Source organism: Macrosteles quadrilineatus, unplaced genomic scaffold (assembly GCF_028750875.1).
Source record: "Macrosteles quadrilineatus isolate MER2022 unplaced genomic scaffold, UCM_ALF_1.0 Scaffold_7__1_contigs__length_78375512, whole genome shotgun sequence".
Taxonomy (NCBI): Eukaryota; Metazoa; Arthropoda; class Insecta; order Hemiptera; family Cicadellidae; genus Macrosteles; species Macrosteles quadrilineatus.
In genome coordinates, this window is record NW_026542600.1 from 12437290 (window position 1) to 12458513 (window position 21224).

The following is a 21224-nucleotide window of genomic DNA, read 5'->3' on the forward strand; positions in this document are numbered from 1 at the left end:
ACGCCTTCGCAAATAAAATGCAACAACAACGCGCTCCTGTATTGCGGGATTGCATTGACTTTCTGCAGGCGTTTTTCGTATATGGATACTGATTCCCCCAAGAATCGATTCGTTTTTTGACCACCACTGAATCGAATTGCGATTCTATGTATTGAATCGAATCAGAAATTTGATGCATTGCACACCCCTACCAGCTGCCTTTGATCATGAGGCTTTTAAAACTGGCCCTAACTAAAAAAAAAATCTGCTGATCTTAGTCAGCAACAAAGTTATTCTTTTTTGTGTCCTAGGACGCTACACGAGCCAAGGATTGGTTTTCATATTACTTCAGGCTAAACCTAGGTGTTGCGGCATTATTACTTAAATAATATTTATTGGTGATTAGGCTGGATTTGAACCCAGGACCTCAGGGAACGAAGTCCCGTGCTCTATAACCAGCATTAAAGCTATAATTTCATTCATCCAATACTCCTTCCCTTGGCTTTGCCTTAAAATACATACCCTGGTGTTTTGTTGTCATATCAATGAAGTATTTTAATTTTTTACTATTAAACATGGAAAATATCATTAACTGCAGCATTTGTTGATGTGCTGTCCCCTTTTGATAAGTTTATCTTCTAGTTTTTTTTCTGGCTCTCTTTCTACTATTGCATTTTTCCCTAGGCTGAACCATTATTATTATTATAATATATAGAAAACATCAAATTTCACACAACGCATATTTCAGGCTGATTGGTGAGGAGCGTAACACCTACGGAGTTCTGCGATTGAGTGACTTCTTCAACCGACCAGGAATTATTGAAGAGGGCCAGAACATGGACCACTTTCCTAGAGGTTTGACCACCCAGCCTGAAGAAAACATTGACCCCTTCTTCACCAGTGAGGTAAGTGACCACATGTTACTAATATTATTGTAATAAGTTTATGAAAAACCGTTTGCAAAATGTTGACTGGTAATGAACAATCTGGTTTGCTGAACTGTAATGTCGATTGTGCTTCCTAAAAGGTACCAAAATATATAACTCGTCCTTTTTTATAGGATATGAAAGTTATAGGGGTTAGAATCTAAGACAATAGCCGTAGAAATCAGGATTTTCGTTTTCGTCAAATCAATAATGACTAACTTTTTGATATAATGCTGTATCCGAGTAGTTCATATTCAGCCTTCTTAAAATAAAATAAAATGTAGGTCTCTGAGTCTAGGAATACTGCTTTGGAGGTAACATTAAAAAATTACATGCTGCTTTACACTTATTTAAATTTGATACAAATTGATTGATTTAAATTTGACAAGTAAGTAAAAAAAGAATCTTTGTAATAATTTCTCTTATTTCACCACGTTATACAATTATAAGTTTTTGTAAACTTACAAATTGTAATAGTGCCATACACTTATCTAAGGATGTAAGGGCTTAATAATAAAGGGTGTACCCCTATATTGTGAGGGAATTTTCGTGTGTGTGTCGATTTTGTTATCTTATCGCCGCCAAAGATAGTTCAGCAGTGCTGGGTTTAAATTTCCAGGGGTCGATGTGAATCAACAAAATATTGTTGTTCTGAAATTCCACTCAATATTAATTTCGTTTCAAATAATCTAAAGTATCAATCGTCTGTGTTCAATCAAATTCCTTTAATGAAAAAGATAGGGTAAATCAGTGAAATGCGCGAACCAGTTGTCGCTATTCACTCATCATCGTTACCCTATCAGACGCGGAAGAAAACGTTGTTGTGTATAATCTATGTGCCGTGTTATTTGTTAATTCAATTCTCGCGTTAGAATCTATTTCAAGAATTAGGTGCGATAGCTTGTACAGCTAGCTAGGATGCTGAATGTTCCTTTAGCAAACTAGGATCAGTATCAAAGGTTATGGGATCAAACTAAACCTTGCTACGCTCCGATCGATCCGATCCGATACCCTAACCCTACGCAAATGCGCTCGAAACAACAAAAAGGTTAGGGGTCGATAGCCTGCACAGCAGTAGCGTAGCCAGGATTACGTTAAGGGGGGGTTATTTAACGTGACCATGCCGGGGGGCCTGGGGGGTATGGAATAAAAATATTGAAAAATAATAGTTGTAAACTAGTGTTTTTATGCAATCTAGACATATTAATTTTTAAAACATAAATTTATTTTTAATTGAGTTTTTATTATATTTAACCTATTTGATTAAGGTGTTTAAACATGAATTTAAATTTGTTACCGTTTTACAGAAGAATATTAAAAATGTAACTAAAATAGTTTCTTAATAGTTTTGACTGCTTTTCATTTTGCTCACTTTGGCCTAACTTCCGTTTCTTCCCAGGCCGCTTACAATTATCATCACTCATTCTTCAGGACTATCTTAAGTAATTCAACTTCAGATATGTAAATGTAATTAATTACAAGGATAATGATGAGATAACGTAATATTTCAGCACCCAATAATCGACACGTAATTTATCTAAAAGTTCACAACCTCAAATCATACAACGCACGCAGTAACGCAGTAAGGGCATCAGTGATCTGTCTAGTGTGAGTGTCTATGTGACTACTGGTCTGAAACTGACAGTGACACTAACCAACCAGACTACTCTCCCGCACAAAATGACGGCTAGCGAATCCACAGTGGGAACGGGGAGCGAGTAGAACTGGTGGAAGTGGAACCACTAGTACTGTTCCAGCTCTGACTACATGGCTACATGTGATAGAATCAATGCCAGCCCCGTACCATCAAAGCTTTTGGTGAATATAGTCGTAGTGTACGCCTTTTGCCGTGACATGAAAAATGTTGTAAAACACTTAATATATTAAGACTAGGTAAATTGTTTGGCACTTTCTTTATTTGCTGGTTAGCATAAACGTATACTACGAAAACATATTTACTTCAACAGTAAAATATATAAATAGGGACACCCAAGGGGGGGGGGGTTGTAACCCCCAAAACCCCCCCCCCTTGGCTACGCCACTGCAACACAAACCGAGCGTCCAACATGTTGTTGTCTGTCCAGCCTGGAGCGGTATCCTCATCTATTGAGGTGTGTTTTCTGTCCAAAGTATTGTTTGTTTGCGGTTGATTGTCTTTATTTGTTTTTTAGCATGTACTTACTGTAGTGAATACAAGAGATGTCTTTCAATGGCGATAAATGTTTCTGGACAGACATCGAATTGTATAGAGAGCAGCGCCTCTAGTGGGATATTAAAAGTAAAAGTTACTGTAATAACAAATTCGCAAAGTGTGTTATGGTGCCTTGATAGAGAAAGCAAAAGAAGTGTTTCCTGAATGAAATGAGAAATTAGCTAAAATCAAATCATTGAGATATTAATTTTGTAGGAAGATTAAAAAAATTACAGAACTCAAAAACTAAAATGGAAAGTGTAAAGGATGAGGCATATGAACCTTCCTTGTGATATTATAATACTTTACTTTATAATTTAATTTATCAAGCAGGCTGGATCTGCAGTTCGACCGTGTATGCACACCTCCCAACCTCCAACCTGATACCCAACCCAACCGCTCGGCCAATAAGTTTGACCATGTATGGGTAGCTTTGCATTAAATTAGATTTCTAGACTACAATCCTGGGTGTGTATTTCAAGACGGAGTTAAGGATGAGTTTGTTGGATGAATGAGATTAAATATGTTACTGACTAAGATCAGCTGGTCCTTTAGAAAAAATCATTTTTAAGATCCCAATGATCAACAACAGCTGGGTCGGGGTCCAGTTTTGAACCATCAAAGCTTCTGACTCTTCTCAGGATCGAACTGGCAACCTTTTGATTGCTAGCTCTACATCCAATCCACTCAACTATCCAGCTACAAAATCTCTTTCAATTCTTCATAATTCCTAAGTTCAATTACGCATGATCTCAGATTAAAGATTTTCCACTACTCTTTAATCAGCTCAATGTACTTTCGAGTACATTGTATTTAACCAGTTACGTTCATGTATTGGTTCTATGATACAAAGGAGGACTCCAAATGTTGTTTCAAGTTGCTATTAAGTGTTGTATTTATTCGTGACATAACAGTAGCACACACACACTTTTTAAAATACAATGTTATTGTGCTTTAACATTTAGATTGGTTTCTTAACCTTCCTGGCTAGTTGCTTTTTATCAGACATTGTGCCTAGGGTCAGCTCTATTGACTATACAGGGTGATTGGTACCGGTACTCAGTTTTACAAATTTTTTTTGGTGTAAGTACAAAGTAAATGCATTATGATGATGCATATAAAATGTTCCAAGTCTAAAACAAAAACAAAATTAGCTTCCCAAAGAATTATTTTATGTTTTTCAATTTAATTAATTATAATTAATAAATTAATCAATTAATAAATTAATTACATTACAGCAGGCTACGCCACTGCTGTACAGCTAACTAGGACGCTGAATATACTTCAAGCAATCTAGGATAGGTTACGGTAGGTTAATTGTTACCTAAACGCCCGTATGAACCTCGTTCGCTACCCTAACCCCACGCAAATGCGCTTGAAACAACAAAAAGGTTAAGGGTAGATAGCCTGCACAGCTAACTAGGTTGCTGAATATACTTCAGCAATCTAGGATAGGTTACGGTAGGTTAATCGTTACCTAAACGCCCGTATGCACCTCGTTCGCTACCCTAACCCCACGCAAATGTGCTCGAAACAACAAAAAGGTTAAAGGGTAGATAGCCTGCACAGTTAACTATAATCAACGGCTAACTATAAACTATTATTTCTGTAGTAGATTCGGCATGAACTTCGATAGTTACCGATACCAATACAATCGATAATTTGGATCAGACCCAAAATAATAACAAAACATCGAGCAAATCACCGTCTTGTGCGGCAAATAGGCTATGTCGTTGGTAAATCGTTAACACCTTATAGTTAATTGTGTTTTGTAACTCTCTCTAGGTTTTAATTCAATACCAGAAATTCGTTAAGCATACATTATAGGGTAGTAGGCTATAGAATGGCGTACACTGCCCAAAGGATGCTGCTTGTACTTCAGCAAAAGGAGAGGTGTTTGGAAGGCAACATTTAGTTTATATGACGTTATATTACACAAGTTAAGGCTATCATCACCCTCAAATTATATAGTTCTTCAATAACAACTAGGCTAAGGCTTAACCTATTAAATCACTCCTTACCCGCGATACAAGAGGGTTTAGGTAATTGATTAGCGTATTCCGCCCAAAGGAGGCTGCTTGTACTTCAGCGAAAGGAGGGATATTGGAAGGTGACACAGAGGCTATGTAATATAAGATGTGTAGGTAGAAATCCTTTAAAATACTCAATTGGCCTTACTAAGCTTTTGCTTTCCTCAACAGCCTAATGTATGCTAACACGTTTGGACTTTATATATAGCTAGTCGGCAAAATTTCTTTAACTTCAAAACTAATTATTTCACAATTTAAAATCTAAATTAAATTGCAAAAATATCAATTAATCACTGATCAAAATCGAAAACTTCGTTTATCTGGAACAAATGATCGCAAATCAATTATTCAACAACGATCGTAAATGTTCAAACGAAAGACAACTAATTTCCCTGAATCATAAAATGATGTCAAGTAGGCACTATACCTTAGAGAGAGATGTGTTGAACGGGTCACGAAATGGCACAGACTGTCCGGCGCCGCCCGGTCCCAGTGGTTTTGTTGCACGTCTGGGCCGGTCATGCGCAGAAACCAGTTTTGGCAGTCTGACTTGGCCTCGGCGGCGGCTACATCAGTGCTCGCGCTAACCACTTGAGGCTCGCCTCACCATGCTTAACCTCAAAATCTTAGGTCGTTCGTACTACCTGGCTGATTCTCAATTAAAACCATTTTTGTCTTGCGATCTCATTCGTAACACAATAAAAAAAAGGCGAGGAGTAAAAAATCAACCCATACAATGTATAACCAATTGGCTTCAAGAATAAAATAATTTATAATATTATAGCTTTTGTAGTAAGACTAGTGTTTGTCAGGCCTTTTAGTTTGTGAGTCATGTGGTCATGGAGAATAATTAACTACTCCCAAATCAATGTAGATGTAGCTTTACAATCTGAGTATAACAAAATGATAGTCTCTCAACAAAATAAGAATCCTTCTAAAATATAGTAATAAAATGAATAAAATGGGTAGATCTTACGGAATTCAGTAGTCCACATGGGGCTGAATTGGCACAGCTAATAAAGCTTATGTTTCCACCAACAACTTGGAACCCGTCTGAAAAACTTACCAAAAAGATTTAATTCTAGGGATGTATCGGTTCCAAAAGTCGGTTCTCGGTTCCACCGGTTCTTAGCAAAGGAACCGGAACCGAGGGTCGATGCCAAAATGTCGATTCCTCGGTCCCGGTTCCTGGATCTGATCGTTCTAATTAATTTGCATCACCATTACATTTTAAATTACTACTGTTCAATACCATTTATATTAAATAGTGAATATAAAATTTAAGAGCAAATATTATTATAATTATAATTGTTTTTGTGTAGGTATTGTGCAATTCCATATGAATTATTCAATCAATTTACGTAAGTCAACAGATCAAACAGCTGAAGATAAGCCGTAAAGCCGACGCCGACAGCTGATTGAATCGACTATGCATCAGCACTCAACAAATAGGAAGGAACAAATAAAAAAACAATATTGATCTATTTATTTACCACAACCTCCTACTCCTTCCTTATTATCTTTTTAAAACTGTTGTTTGACTTTTACATAATTGATGCGAAGTATCAGGTAAAGAATAAGTTACGTCATGTGCAGCCGTCTGCAGCAAATTGAAAAAAGGAATGCAATATTGCAATGGAGGATAGTTCATACAGGTAAGTGGCAAGCATTACTCTCAATCAATATGAAATAAAAGTCAATATAATTTTTATTATTTATTGTAAAAACTGTTCACACACTTTTATTTCATCTATGACTGTTAACATATCGTAAAGCCATTCTTAATTGTGTGAGATTCAATAGGTGGTGGAAAGAGCTTAAAACAGAGAGAGTTTTGGTTTGGTTGTTATTGTTTTTATAATGAACACATTCAACCATTTTGAAAATATTATAAAAACAATAACAATCAAATCAAAACAAATAACAAATATACTAATTTGACAGTTACAATCAAGAATCAAGTGATCTTTTGTTTGCAATCCGAGTGACGTCAGAATATGACGGGAATTAGCACACCTATGTATTTTCCTTCCACCATGATTCTAGGTCCCTTTCTCTGTGTTGCGTTTGCGTATGCACGGGTAGAGGAGCCGGTCTGTGTGCATTGTGCAATGTTAAATCTCCTTCAGTGTTTGGTGATCAGAGTTGAGGTTATACCTACCTATTAAGATGTCTTCCGTTGTTTGGTCTTACTTCAAGATCGACGAGGTTAATAATAAGTTTGCCAAGTGCAATATTTGCTCAAAATTAATTTCAAGAGGCGGGTGCATGACAAACTCTAAAAGCACTTCAAACTTGATGAAGCACCTAAGAACTCATAAAATTAATCTTGCTCCTGAGCCCAGCTCTAAAAAGGAGAGTATTGGTCAAGCTAAAACTCTTGATGGATTTCTGCAGAAGTCAGGTAAGCCTATGATGCCTATGCCTTGTACTAGTGGTGCTTCCAGCCAAGTTATGACTTCAGAGATAAGACCTATGCCTAGTAGTACTTCAAGCCAGTCTCAATTTAGTGTTACTTTGGATATCGAACATGACCTAAATAAGGTAAGGCCTAGGCCTACATGCCAAGATGATACAAGTAGGCCTATTTCTTCTAATTCCGACCAATCAGAGGGTTCATTTGTAGGATTACTAACTGTGAGTAGGCCATCTTCAAGCACACCTTTGAGGCTTGATGTTGATACACCTACACATGGAGATCCTTTAGGCCTAGGCCTACATCAGTCACAATTTTCACCAATTGAAGATGTAGATGACCCTGATCCATTACAGGAAATGGAAGAAAATCTGTCCTCATCGACAACATCACCCAGGGGTGCTAGGCCTAGTTATCCTAAACGGATAAAACTAAAAAGGTCGAAGCAAATCACCTTACCAACTATGGCTGACAGGATGCAAAAATTCAAAACAACCGACAGCAGAGCGTTACACATAAATAAATTGGTTGCAGAAATGATTTGTTTAGACATTCAACCTTTATCTGTGGTGGAAAATAAAGGTTTTCGACGTCTTTTAAATTACTTGGAACCTAGATATACAATTCCTACGAGGAAAACGTTTACTAATAAAATACTTGTTGAAATGTACGAAGAAACAATGAAGAAAGTGCAGGCCGAGATGATGGAGGTAGAAAGTGTGGCTATTACTACCGACATGTGGACAAATGTCGCTCAAGTAGATTTTATGGCCATTACTGCCCATTTTTTTTCTAACAACGCCAGATTTCATAGGTGTTTAGAGGTTGTGCCTTTTCCAGAAGTAAGCCATACTGGAACCAATTTACTGACCTTTTTAATAAAGGTTTTGGATCAATGGAGTATCAAGCAAAAGGTAGTTGCTGTGGTTAGGGACAATGGTCCCGATATTACGTGTGCACTGAATTTGTCCGAGTTCACAGCAATCCCCTGTGTGGCACACACACTTCAATTAGTGATCAAAGATGGTTTCTTTAACAATGCCAGGATTTCTAATGTTGTGACCAAATGCAAGAAAATTGTTGGTAGCTTTAAGCATTCTGCGAAAAACACTAAGTTACTGAAAAGTTACCAGGCTCAGTTAGGTGTCCCAAGTCACAAACTCATTCAAGACGAACCAACTAGATGGAATAGCACTTTTTACATGCTAAAACGCTTGCATGAACAGAAGCAAGCTCTAATTCTTGTTGGGAGCAATCCTGAGACTAAGCTGTCCACTGAAATTACCAATGAAGATTGGAAAACTATTGAGTATGCAGTCGACATCTTGGAAATTTTTGAGAATGCAACCTTGCAGCTTAGTAAGGAAACATCGACAATTTCTGAGGTAGGCCTAAGTTATATTACACTTTTTCCTTTATACACTAACCCACCTTAAATATTTTCAAAAAATAAATAGGGCCTAATTGTTGGACTAATCAGAAGTAAATTTATCCTTAGGCCTATTTCATTTTCAAAGCTCAAGTAGGCAGGCCTATCAGTATGAAACCTATCCACTCAACTTATGAGTGTGTTCTGTTGAAAACTACGATAAGTCAAGGTACCTAACCTGACCTAGACCTAACATTTCTTAACCATGACCACAAATGTCCCTTAGTCTCTGTTTTTAATTTGATTTATAGGGCTAACACAAAGAACTTCATTAACAAGAAAATATAGGTACAGTATTGGCTTTCTTATTTGAGTTTGAATCATTTTACCATTTGCAAAGAAATAATTAAGTTTTACTATATTATATCCCTAAACTGACTAGCTACCGGTAGCTTTAAATTTAAATGAGTTAGGCCTATGATAAAAAAAGATTGATGGCAGGGTAAAAAAAATATCTTGTGCATTTTACTTACCACATCTGTAAGTACTGGTAGGCCTGAAAATATTTCGCTAAATATCGTCCATGTTTCTTTATTATAGACACTGTTTGTAGTTATAGCCTACCATATAACATTAACAGAGGAACAACTTTTTTCTAAGATGTTGGATTTGGGGACTAAATAATAGATAAACATAAAGTTTTCATCTTTTTTTAATTCAGCGTTTAAGTAAAATAGGCTAGGTTTAAATTTACTGTAGGCTACCTGAAAAGTTCAATGTTGACCATGTTTTAATTAAATGGATGTAAAAAATATTTTTTTATTATGGTTTGAATGTAGCCTATGAAACATTTTCTTCATTCTTCTCAGATTATACCAATGATACACACAATTCAACATGTATTGGAAACTCGTGCACCTCAGGGATCAGGACTACAAGGTCTGAAAAATGACTTATTAGCTTCATTGAAGAGAAGATTTATGGACATGGAGGAAAATCGAACTTATGCATGTGCGACACTACTTGATCCCAGGTATAACACATTTTGTTAGTTACACAAGTGTTAAGTTACCTACTGAATTCTTTTTTACTTAGGCCTAAGTTTAGTTCATATATAACTGATCAAATCTAAAAATTAAAAACTCTGACAAGTGAAAACTAATTTGATTAAAGTATTATATAAACTTAATTATGGTGTTGTTCCTTGACATATTAATAGACTTAAATGTTTCATTCCTTATTCGTTCTTAAAACATTCGTTTTGATTGTCCCAATCCTCCCCTATTTTTAATCAGCATACCATTACTAGACCTAAAATGTTCGTTAATCATATTAAATGCCATAAAAAATAAATTATAATGAATACCAATTTAAAAAAATAAATTTAGGCTATTGTGAGCAACCTAGTAAAAAATTCTAACCTTATATCAAAACATTTGGGAAAGAGAATAAATACAGATTATGTGTCATTAACAGGTTCAAGTCAACACCGTTCAAAAAGAAAGATAATTTTGAAATGGCAAAGATTCATGTCCTGGAGGAAATGAAGACATTTTCAACTCCGACGTCGGAAGCAGCACCACCACCGGCTCCACAAGAAGATACCCAACTGAAAAGGAAAGGTTTTTGGGCACAGTACATGGAAGCGTTTGGCCAGGAAGAACATACTGGTGATGGAGATCAGGAAAAGTCCTTGGAATCAGAAGTCAACGCTTATTTGAATGAAAAAACTTTTGACCCTAAACAGGGCCAAAAAATCGCCGAGTATTGGTCAGTAAGCTCCCACAAACATCTGCGTAAGTTGGCGTACAAATATTTGTGCATGCCACCTTGCACAACTTTCAGTGAAAGGCTTTTTAGTGTTGCGGGAAACATTTCGGACACAAAACGAAACAGGTTAGATCCTGACAGAGTAAAAATGTTGGTATTTTTGAACCGAAACCTAGAATAAATCATTCTTGTTATGGACGGTTTGAAAAAAAATAGGCCTAACATGGTTATGCATTTTATTTGATTACAAATCAAATCTGTGCTATGATTACAAATATCACTCCTCATTTCATATTTATGTTGTTTACAATTTTTGTATTAATATTTTGCTGTTTGTAATAATTATTAATTATTATGCTTAAGGGTTTACCGTGTTTACATCTTTCAAATATAACTGTTACTTTTCACTTTTCAGCCAATATTTAAAACTGTAACATTGATTGGTCAGCGTTAATTGTTGTTCTTTTTAATTCTGCTTAATTGGTTATTGATTTGTAAAATTACCGTTTTGCAATAATTAACTTACGCTGCAATTACCAATTCTTAATGTTAATTGTTGCCGCCAATATGTACTTTTCAATTAAGGAATTAAGTCTTCAAATAATTACTGTTTACTTGTGTTTAGGTTTGAACATTGAATCCTTACGTGGTGTTTAAATAAAATATTTCTGTCAATAAAATCTGATTATTCATTTCCTTGACTTTCAATATTTTTAGGTACTGCCACTTACAACTGTTTTGTTTCGATCAATGAATTTATAGCATAAGTACTCGGGACCGAGAACCGAGAACCGATCCAGTGTAAGAACCGAACCGGAACCGAACCGAAAAAAAGTGGAACCGACACATCCCTATTTAATTCTATGCTAACGGTACTAAAAACTAAATTTTATACAATTTACAGTTTGAGCAAAAAAATATGTTCATGTTGAAAGGAAAGTATTTACACATATTTAAGTTCAAACAGTTTACATATCAGATACATACATATTGATCGAGATTCATGAAAACTACATATTTCTGAAGTGAATACAAATCTTTAAAGTTCACAAATTATATTTAATTCTATCTACTTACATTATCACGAGTTATAAAATTGTCAAAGTGCCACCCATCTCCTGACTGATTTTACTCCAATACAGTACCACGATTTTCCGGCTAGAACATCTACAATCAATGATACTACTACAACAAAACAAAACTACTTCCATCTTAACTATAGGTACATATATAAAATATAGATTTTTTTATACATACAAAACAATCGGTACAAATTCTCTTGCTACTTCCAGTAAAAAAATATATATTTTCATTTAGAAGTTACACTACAATTCATAGAAACCAAAAAATTTATTCTCTTTAAATATAATATTTATAGCTGTTATTTTAATTGATTTCATTTTCATATTTACAGTGAATTAAGTCAATTTCCTGTACTGCAAAATATTTCTAGGAAAGGAACCTAGAATTTCTTGTTTGCAAATCCAGTTTGTTATCTACAAAACGAGTTTTAACCCGCTTATCAGGCCCGGAAATTCCTGCATACCTTACTAGCCTCTTGAAATCCCTTTCTCGAATATATTCAGTTGTTGTTTGTACTTGTAAAGAGTAAGTCATGTCAGTGTGCGCGTCGTGCGTCCTGTGTCAACGTTGTCGTGTGGGTGTGAGTGTGTTGGGTCACAATGTAGCGTTTAAAGTGTCTAGCGAAGTGTCAAGTGTAAAGAATGGAATATCTCTTTCGAACACGTTCGTATACTCATTTTCTCAATCATACTACTATTATTTGGGCCCATAAATTCACAGATTCATACACAATCACTCAATCACATACAATAACTTTCTTTCGCTAATATATTTGAGACATACAATAATCACTAAATCCAAAAATAAATTTTTGAGTACAACAAAGAAGTTTATTTAACTCTAAATTTGTACTCGTTTTGTTGATAAGAAACTCAACTGATCTTTTAATAATATTTAGAACTAATATTCCATTTAACATTTCAAATGGCGTTACTACAACAAACAAGTGATTCCTTAAACATTTGTGAAATAAACCAAAATAAGTCTTGACTATTTGGATAAAATATTAAATGTTTACATCTCAATGTCCCAACTTCACTGTTTGAACAGTTTTAGGTCAATAATATGAACCTTTTTAATGAATGATTGATTATGTACATGTTCATACTGACAACTGTAATGAACCATATAATTTTGTATGGACCCCAATACTTTGCTTGCTAGTTTCTTGGAAAATTCCTTGGCCTTGTCGCTCAAGTAATGCATCTTCCAAAACACTAGTGAGTTTATCTTTAAAGGTTGTTGACGTCTCGTAGCTGAATATCTATCACGTTCCCGGTTTTTTGCAACACTTCTCTTTATGTTGTTGAAGTTGTTCTTGTTTTTTCCTTGCTCAAATCATGCGATAGTAAATCATGTAGGTTCCGCCAAGTATTTGACAAAGCATTATTTGCATTGTGATTAAACATAAGTTGAAATGCTGTGTATCCCGTTGAACTGTTCTTCGCTGTATTCAAAGACATCTGTACAGCATCTAAGTCCTGGTCCCAGTTCACCTGCTTATCATAGTAGAAACATCTTAATAGAATGGAGACATCTCGTATTATTCTTCTACTTCTGTTTCCAGCGGCGCAATAGATAGGAATTTTTCGACCTTGAATACAATTTTTGAAAAAATATGCTTTGAATTCATTTGAAGTGAAGCATTTTGTGTTGTCCGATACCAGGATCCTAGGAATTAAGAAACTTGCAAAGGTCAACTTCAATTTATTTATTATTGGTTTTGAGGTCGCTTCTCTCAGGGCAAGTAACCATACAAACCTACTAAATCCATCTACCATGACCAATATATATTTTTTGCCGGTTTTTGAGGTGGTTTTTTAAATAATGTACTCCAGTCCCCGCTATTTAAAAAACTAACATAATCCCCTTCAGAAAGGACCCTATTGTGTAAAAATGTTAATATAAGATTACTTTTTAAATTGGACATATAGCGATGAAATGAAATGTGGTTTCAATATCGACCATATTACAAAGAGAACAGAACTTATTTCCCGTTGACCAAGGTTACCATTCAAATAGAGCAGCTCTGCCCTAGCCTTAATTATCCAGGAAAAGAAGCTGACATCGGCTTTATCAGTAAGGTAGCTTCTATCACCAAGTTCAAGGCCAAGGTCGAGGCTGATCAGCTGACTGTGGTGTATGGACTTGCGTGCGCGCCCTCTGCTCTAAAATCTACATCCCCTACCTTCTCACCTAGCATTTTCCACTGTCTGCCACAATATAAGTTTTGGTTTATAATTTGTTTGGCTAGAATCAAAGGAAGTCTATTATCGGAGAAATGTAGTACTTTTAAGAGGTAATTTAAATTCGTAATCATATTATAAAAAAACAATTTTTTAACTGCACTTTCTAAATAAATCACATAGTTTGGCGTGTTATAAGGCAACCGGAAGAGTCTCTTTAAAAACTATTTTTGTGCGGATTCTAGGAATTCAGATTCGAAGCCTGCCCAGCATGTCGTGCCATTTAGGGCAAGGTTGTTAGAGTTAGTATATTATTTTGTAAATAAATGTAACTATTTTTTTGTCTCTTTGTAATAACTTTTAGATTTGTATTGATTTGTATATTTGTTTTTGTTTTAAGATTTTTTTAAGTTTTTGGACAGGGAAATAAATTCAGATAAGTTTCTCTCAGTACTGTTTTTTGGCTAGGATTGAAAGTTTATATTTCGGAATCACAGATTTAATTGGATAATATTTTTATTCTGGTGGGTTTTATATAATCCGTTTACATCTTATGAAGTAAACAAGGCAAGATTGGGTTGCATTTAAATGTGATTATTTGTAGCTGTGTACGTGTGATATTTCATGAATTAATTTATCTCTTTAAGGTGCTTAGTATGCATGTATGATGGGAAGGTGATATTGTAGATTAGAATGAAGTGAAGTAATGTTAATTTTTATATTTAATATTGCACAGAGGTACGTGGATGTGACGCCAGCTTCATTTTCAGTATTTGGAAAAAAGTGAGCGGACAAACGACTCTCAAGAATACCTAAACAGATGTATAAATAGTAACATCAGGCCTCAGGGCAACATTTGGGATTTTTGAAGTAAGTAAAAACTTTATGACATGATTAATCATTTGTACTTATGAGTCAAATTTAAAAAAAATCTAATTATTTAAATTCTTCCAGATGTTCTATACTGTCAAATATGAAACTAAATGATTTAGCTAGATGTTCTGAGAATTACGTTTGCCTAGGGGTTTTTTTTTTAAATGTACATATTACAAAGTATGTAACGTGTAATGGCACTACTAACATACGTTATTTTTGTGGAACTTTGTCCTACATAGGGTACCTATTATAAAATATGTAACATCTCATGTTACATTAAACATACGTTATTTTTGTTAACTTTTCCCTACATGGTTCAACTTAAGAAATATATTGTCATTAGATTATTGATCTTAAAAAGCTGTAAAAGTACAATTTTGAACATTAACGTAATATCAGACTAATTTTATTATTGCGTATATAATTCTTGCATTACCTAAGTCAAATGGGAAGAGGGGTTTCTGTTGTTTCAGACCTTTACTTCAGATTTTTTTTTTTTTATATAATCTTAGAGCTAACTTTCTATTTATTTTTATTTTGAACTGAACTTACTTGATATAATTGCTTTGGTATTTAAAGTTCTTGATGTCTAGCTACCAGGTAAGCTAAAAAAATGCTGCCTGTTTTGCATTGCATAATAAAAAATTTAAACTACTAGTTTTTTTTTCCAGGTGGGCTTATGGAGATATCATTGAAATAATAAATTATTTTTGCCAATTGAGTGCGGACAATGCTGAAGAAAAGCCAAATTGAAATAGTTGTTCTGTCTTGTGAGTAAGCTAGAAACCCAAACAATCAGCTTACCAGAATTCCTCTCTGCGGCCAGCTACAGAGTAAGATCTCAACCGTCACCGTCAGCAGAGGAGAGTTATGACGAAGAGGAAGAGATGTCTGATGGCGAGGTTGACTTGGGGCCTTTGGAGGTTCAATTGGAAACCATCCGTAAGTAAGAATAGAATTATTACAATAATATTATTCTTTACTCTAACAGGCTACCTATAGAGGAGTGAGCTAAGTGGTCGATGGTAATCAATTGACTCGTTCAATATTCAAGTTCATTTTTTTTTTCAATTCAAATTTTAAAATTTCGAGGACAAAAAAGTATTTATAGTACTTTTTGGTGTTTTTACAATTAAAACTCCGTATTTACCTTTGTATACAGCTCAAACTATTGTGACTTGCGTTACGGTAGTTTCGGCATTATGATGCTGTAATCACAAAGAAGATTCAGCTAAATCAGCGTCGTCACAGTAGAAACACATTACATGAACATGGACGAATATTTTACACTTAACGAAACTACAAACATTATGTAACAGGTCTGTCACATACACAGCCCAACATGACACACGGTTGACATGATCTGAACTGGATGCCTACTGGTAACAAGTGCAGTATTGGAGTGCTTGAATAAAAATTAAATAATTTTATGATGTCTCCAATATTTATTTTAGCACTGTTTTTATGTCGTTTTTTGCTTTCTACAAAAAATTCTATTAGGTATTTTAGGTGATTACCAAAGCAATTAACAATCATAGATAATTCTTTTTGGATTGAGATTAGCATAGACATAATAAAAGTAATCTAAATACTCATTTGAAAGAAATAATGCAACTCAAAAAGTTCTTTTAGATATTGTGAGTGGCGACTGTGATACTGTTTCCTTCAATGCTTTTTTAACAACAGTTACCAATTCAGTTTATAATTCCTGCACATTAAACAGAGGACCAATTAATTATTCATGTATTTACAATTCTTGGTATTTAGTATATTCAAATGCTCTTGTATTAAATTATTTGTATGTTTTCAATTATTTACAGAAGAAGCACCCGCATTGGTCCGTACAGTGACTACTTGGATTTCCTTACCCAGTTTGGAAAGGAGTTTATGCCTATAGAAGATGTGATTAAGCAGCGCGCACATTTGTTACGTTGTCTGCCGACTGTAGACGACAGCGAACAGCCAGCAGAAGATGTAGGATCCTGTGCCTCATCTGCACCACAAGCACACCTACGAGGATGTGCAGCCCCTGCGGCCATGTCGTATTGTGTGGCACTTGACAGACCTCGTAGCGCGGGAGGTGTTCTACACAATCACTATGGTGATGGTGACATTGGTGAAATGAACATTCAATAACCAGTCACCTGCCCAGCATGTCGTGCCATTGTGGGCCAGTTTGTTAGATTTATTATTTTGTAAATAAATGTAAATATTTTTTGGTCTCATTGTAATAACTTTTAGATTAGTATTGATTTGTATATTTGTTGTACTAAGATTATTAAGTATGAAGATTAAGATTAGATTAAGATTAGATTAAGAATAGATTAAGAATAGATTAAGATTAAGTATTAAGATTCATAAAGTATTTTATAAAGGTGTGTATAAAGTTTAGTTTTTCTAGTATGTAAAAAATTATTACAAAGGGAACAAAACTTATTTCCCGTTGACCAAGGTTTACCGTTCAAATAGAGCAACTCTGCCCTAGCCTTAATTATCCAGGAAACGAAAAAAATCACCAACGCCGATTAAGAACTCCATAATCGGCTTCAAGGAAAAACATAATATTATTTTAAATGAGAAATTAGTCTGGCTTTTGAGAAGCGAATCTCAAACATACAAGTGTGGCACTTGACAGACCTCGTAGCGCGGGAGGTGTTCTACACAATCCCTATGGTGATGGTGACATTGGTGAAATGAACATTCAATACCCGTCACCTGCCCAGCATGTCGTGTCATTGTGGGCCAGTTTGTTAGATTTATTATTTTGTAAATAAATGTAAATATTTTTTGGTCTCTTTGTAATAACTTTTAGATTTGTATTGATTTGTATATTTGTTGTACTAAGATTATTAAGTATTAAGATTAAGATTAGATTAAGATTAGATTAAGAATAGATTAAGATTAAGTATTAAGATTCATAAAGTATTAAAACATAATATTATTTTAAATGAGAAATTAGTCTGGCTTTTGAGAAGCGAATCTCAAACATACAACTATACATGCAGACAAGGTCGTATGCGCGCGAAATACGTTGGCAGCACTGGCTGTAAATCAGCTGGTCAGCTGTTGTACTGTTGTTGATCGTGTTGATCATTAAATGTCATATTAAAAGTTCACTTCTGTGTAAAAATATGTCACGTTGCTTTACTAATTTATTTGTTTTATTGTAACTGTAGGGAAAATATAAGGTGCAACTCGAGGGCAAAGTGCAATTGCCTCACTCGAGAAACCATTCCTTACTCGCCTATGGCTCGTGAGTAAGGATTTCTCTCGAGTGAGTCAATTGCTCACTTTGCTCACTAGTTGCACAAATAACTATTGTAAATAAATGTAAATATTTTTTGTCTCTTTATAATAACTTTTAGATTTGTATTGATTTGTATATTTGTTTTTGTATTAAGATTTGTTTAAGTTTTTGGACAGGGAAATAAATTCTTTGATATTTAAAAGTCTATTCTTGAACTTTCACAGTGTTTTTTGTTCAATATGCAAGATAAGTTTCTCTCAGCAATGCTTTTTGGCTAGGTTTAATTGAATAATTTTTTAATTCTGTTGAATAACATAGATGATAAAAAAGAAATAGACACCATAATTAAATTATTGTCGTTATCTACAGTAAATAAACAATTTATAATTAATAATGAAATATATTTTTCTGATATTTCTCATAATTAATTTTACTTATTTACGTAGTTCATTTTTGTGTTTGAATGCAAGAAAGAAATTTCTCTCACTACAATAGAAGGCCTAGTGGTAAATAATTATTAGTTCATCCAAATACATTATGGGCTATTTAAATGTATGATCAATTAATTGGCCAGAAGTCAAACGGCATCTTAAAGATTTAGTCTCAAATGCAACATCTGTTATGATCTGGAACTAAGTTTATATTTTCCACTATAATTACCTTACACATTCTAATCGCAAAAAATTGTTAGTGTTTTGTCAGCCATTTTATGACTGACACTTTTGTATGCTGAGAGGAGGCAATGGTTGGTTTAAACTAAAATCTATGTACCAACGTCACTGATTTTTTCCAAAATCTCCAACATTACGAAATGTCCAATGGTACCTACATTCATGTATTTGTTTACCGCACATAACATCAAGAACAATGAACAGTCTTAATTTGTTTTTATTGTTTCGTTAATGTTACATAAACAGTTTATTTTGTTAATTATATAAACAATCAAATCACGTGAACCACTATGCAGATGTCGGCTAATCCCGGTGAACTTTGTAATGCCTCATAATATCATATACACTCAAACTATTGATCATCCAAATTTGACATCAGCTGTCCGTATACAGTATTTTTTTAACTTCTTCAAAAATGGTGGAATTAGTGTTTTATAATTGTGCTGAAACTAAACTTTGAAACTATCACCAAATAGAATATCCATAAACCTAAGGACTACACGAACTACTAACACGAACACGTTAGTAGGTACCAAGTTTTGTTGCAAATATTCAATTGGTATCCAAGTTTATCAGCTTCAAATCACCTAACATCCTCTTTTATTATATACATTGTCCCCATATGTAAAATCAGCGGCCATATCCGTGCTTCGAAACGAGAGAGAATAATTATTATGTTCCTTAGATCTGCTGGACGAAAAGTTAAATAACCAACGAATAAATATACACAATTTCGATATATCAGCAGCCTGATCATTTTCAAATTACGTGCCCCAACTTAACAGAGCATTTTGCGATGGTATCATCGGCATTTAAAAAATATAGGCTCCTGAAACGTAAGAATCCTGGTCGACGCAAGTGTATCTGTTGAAAGGCAGTGTTACGAACAAAGGTCTCAACAGTCGGTAAGAAATGCTAGCTGTTATCTTGGTATACCTAAGTCGCATCACCTACAGTACATCGCTTTAAGCCCTATTGACTACAACAGGGTGGTTTCCTATAACATAAAGAGCTACACAAAAAACTTCAAATTATTTAGAAGATGAACCTTATTCTGCTCATCTAGTAATGATGAAGTGACCTTTCATTTAAGTGGAAAGGTTACATGCAAAGTGTGTGGATTTTGGAGCCTGAAGCTCTGCATGCCTTTGTAGAGAGTGATTTATCAAAGGATTTTTGAGAGGGATTCATCAAAGGATTTTTGAGAGGGATTCATCAAAACTGACTATGGTTTCCTTTTGTGCAGTGTCAAAGACACCATGGCCCATTTTCCATTGCAGAAAAAGCTGTAACTCAAATGGCATATCTGGACACGTTGGAGCATTGGTTGTTTCCTCTTGAATTTAAAGAGGACATGGAAGACGATTTATTTGAAGAAGTTTATTCAGAGTAACAACACATACAAACTCAAAAAAGATTTTGAAACTCCAAAAAAATGTATTAGAATCATGATAGCTTTGTACAAGCATAGACAAAAAGAATTAAATATAGACCGTCAGCTGTGCTGCGGTTACCGTAGGTTCTGGCGCACACCGTTGGGAGCGCCATGTAGTTACAGCGTACACGCTATGTAAACTACACAGTGCTCCCAGCGGTGTGTGCCAGAACCTATGGTAACCGCAGCACCGCTGACAGTATATATTTAATTCTTGTTGTCTATAGTACAAGGCTAATATTTGTGATCTGGGTGTTTTATCAGTGTTCAATGAATATGTAGGTATATGCAGTGCTCGATTTGTGAGGGAACACGCGGGAACCGAGTTTGAAAAACATGTAACATGTCCAAAAAAAAACACAATAAAATGCATGGTCACAATAGTTATTTTCCTACAGTTACCAATGTTAACACACAATGTTAACATTGTCTCACTCTAATTACTTTGTCTCACTCCGGATTTGCAACGTGAAGGCACGAAATAGTGAGCGCGTAACATGCTGACAAGGTCGGATGCGCGCGAAGTACGTTGGCAGCACTGGCTGTAAATCAGCTGGTCAGCTGTTGTACTGTTGTATTTGTCATCACATTAAATGTCATATTAAAAGTTCACTTCTGTGTGTAAAATAGGTTATGTTTCTTTACCAATTTATTTGTTTTATAATAACTGTAGGAAAAATATAATGTGCAACTCGAGTGCAAAGTGAAATTGCCTCACTCGAGAACCCATTCCTTACTCGCCTATGGCTCGTGAGTAAGGATTTCTCTCGAGTGAGGCAAGTGCTCACTTTGCTCACTAGTTGCACAAATAACTATTGTGCAACTAGTGAGCAAAGGGGGCAATTGACTCACTCGAGAGGAATACTTATTTACGGGCCGTAGGCGAGTAAGGAATGGTTTCTCGAGTTAGGCAATTGCACTTTGCACTCGAGTCGCACATTATATTTTTCCTACAGTTGCCATAAAACAAATGAATTGGTAAAGAAACCTAACATATTTTTACACAGAAGTGAACTGTTAACAATGTTAACATTGTCTCACTGAT

The 21224-nt window shown here is 34.9% G+C and overlaps 1 protein-coding gene across 1 annotated transcript; it reads left to right on the forward strand.

Annotated features, from left to right (window-relative positions):
- The first annotated feature begins 7834 nt into the window (after positions 1 to 7834).
- LOC128998391 (zinc finger BED domain-containing protein 4-like) lies at positions 7835 to 11488 on the forward strand. The gene is made up of 3 exons (XM_054424505.1): positions 7835 to 8927; positions 9781 to 9944; positions 10388 to 11488. Exons 1-3 carry the CDS (start codon positions 7902 to 7904, stop codon positions 10860 to 10862), a joined length of 1665 nt encoding a protein of 554 aa, XP_054280480.1. The 5' UTR covers positions 7835 to 7901; the 3' UTR covers positions 10863 to 11488.
- Positions 11489 to 21224: the final 9736 nt, after the last annotated feature.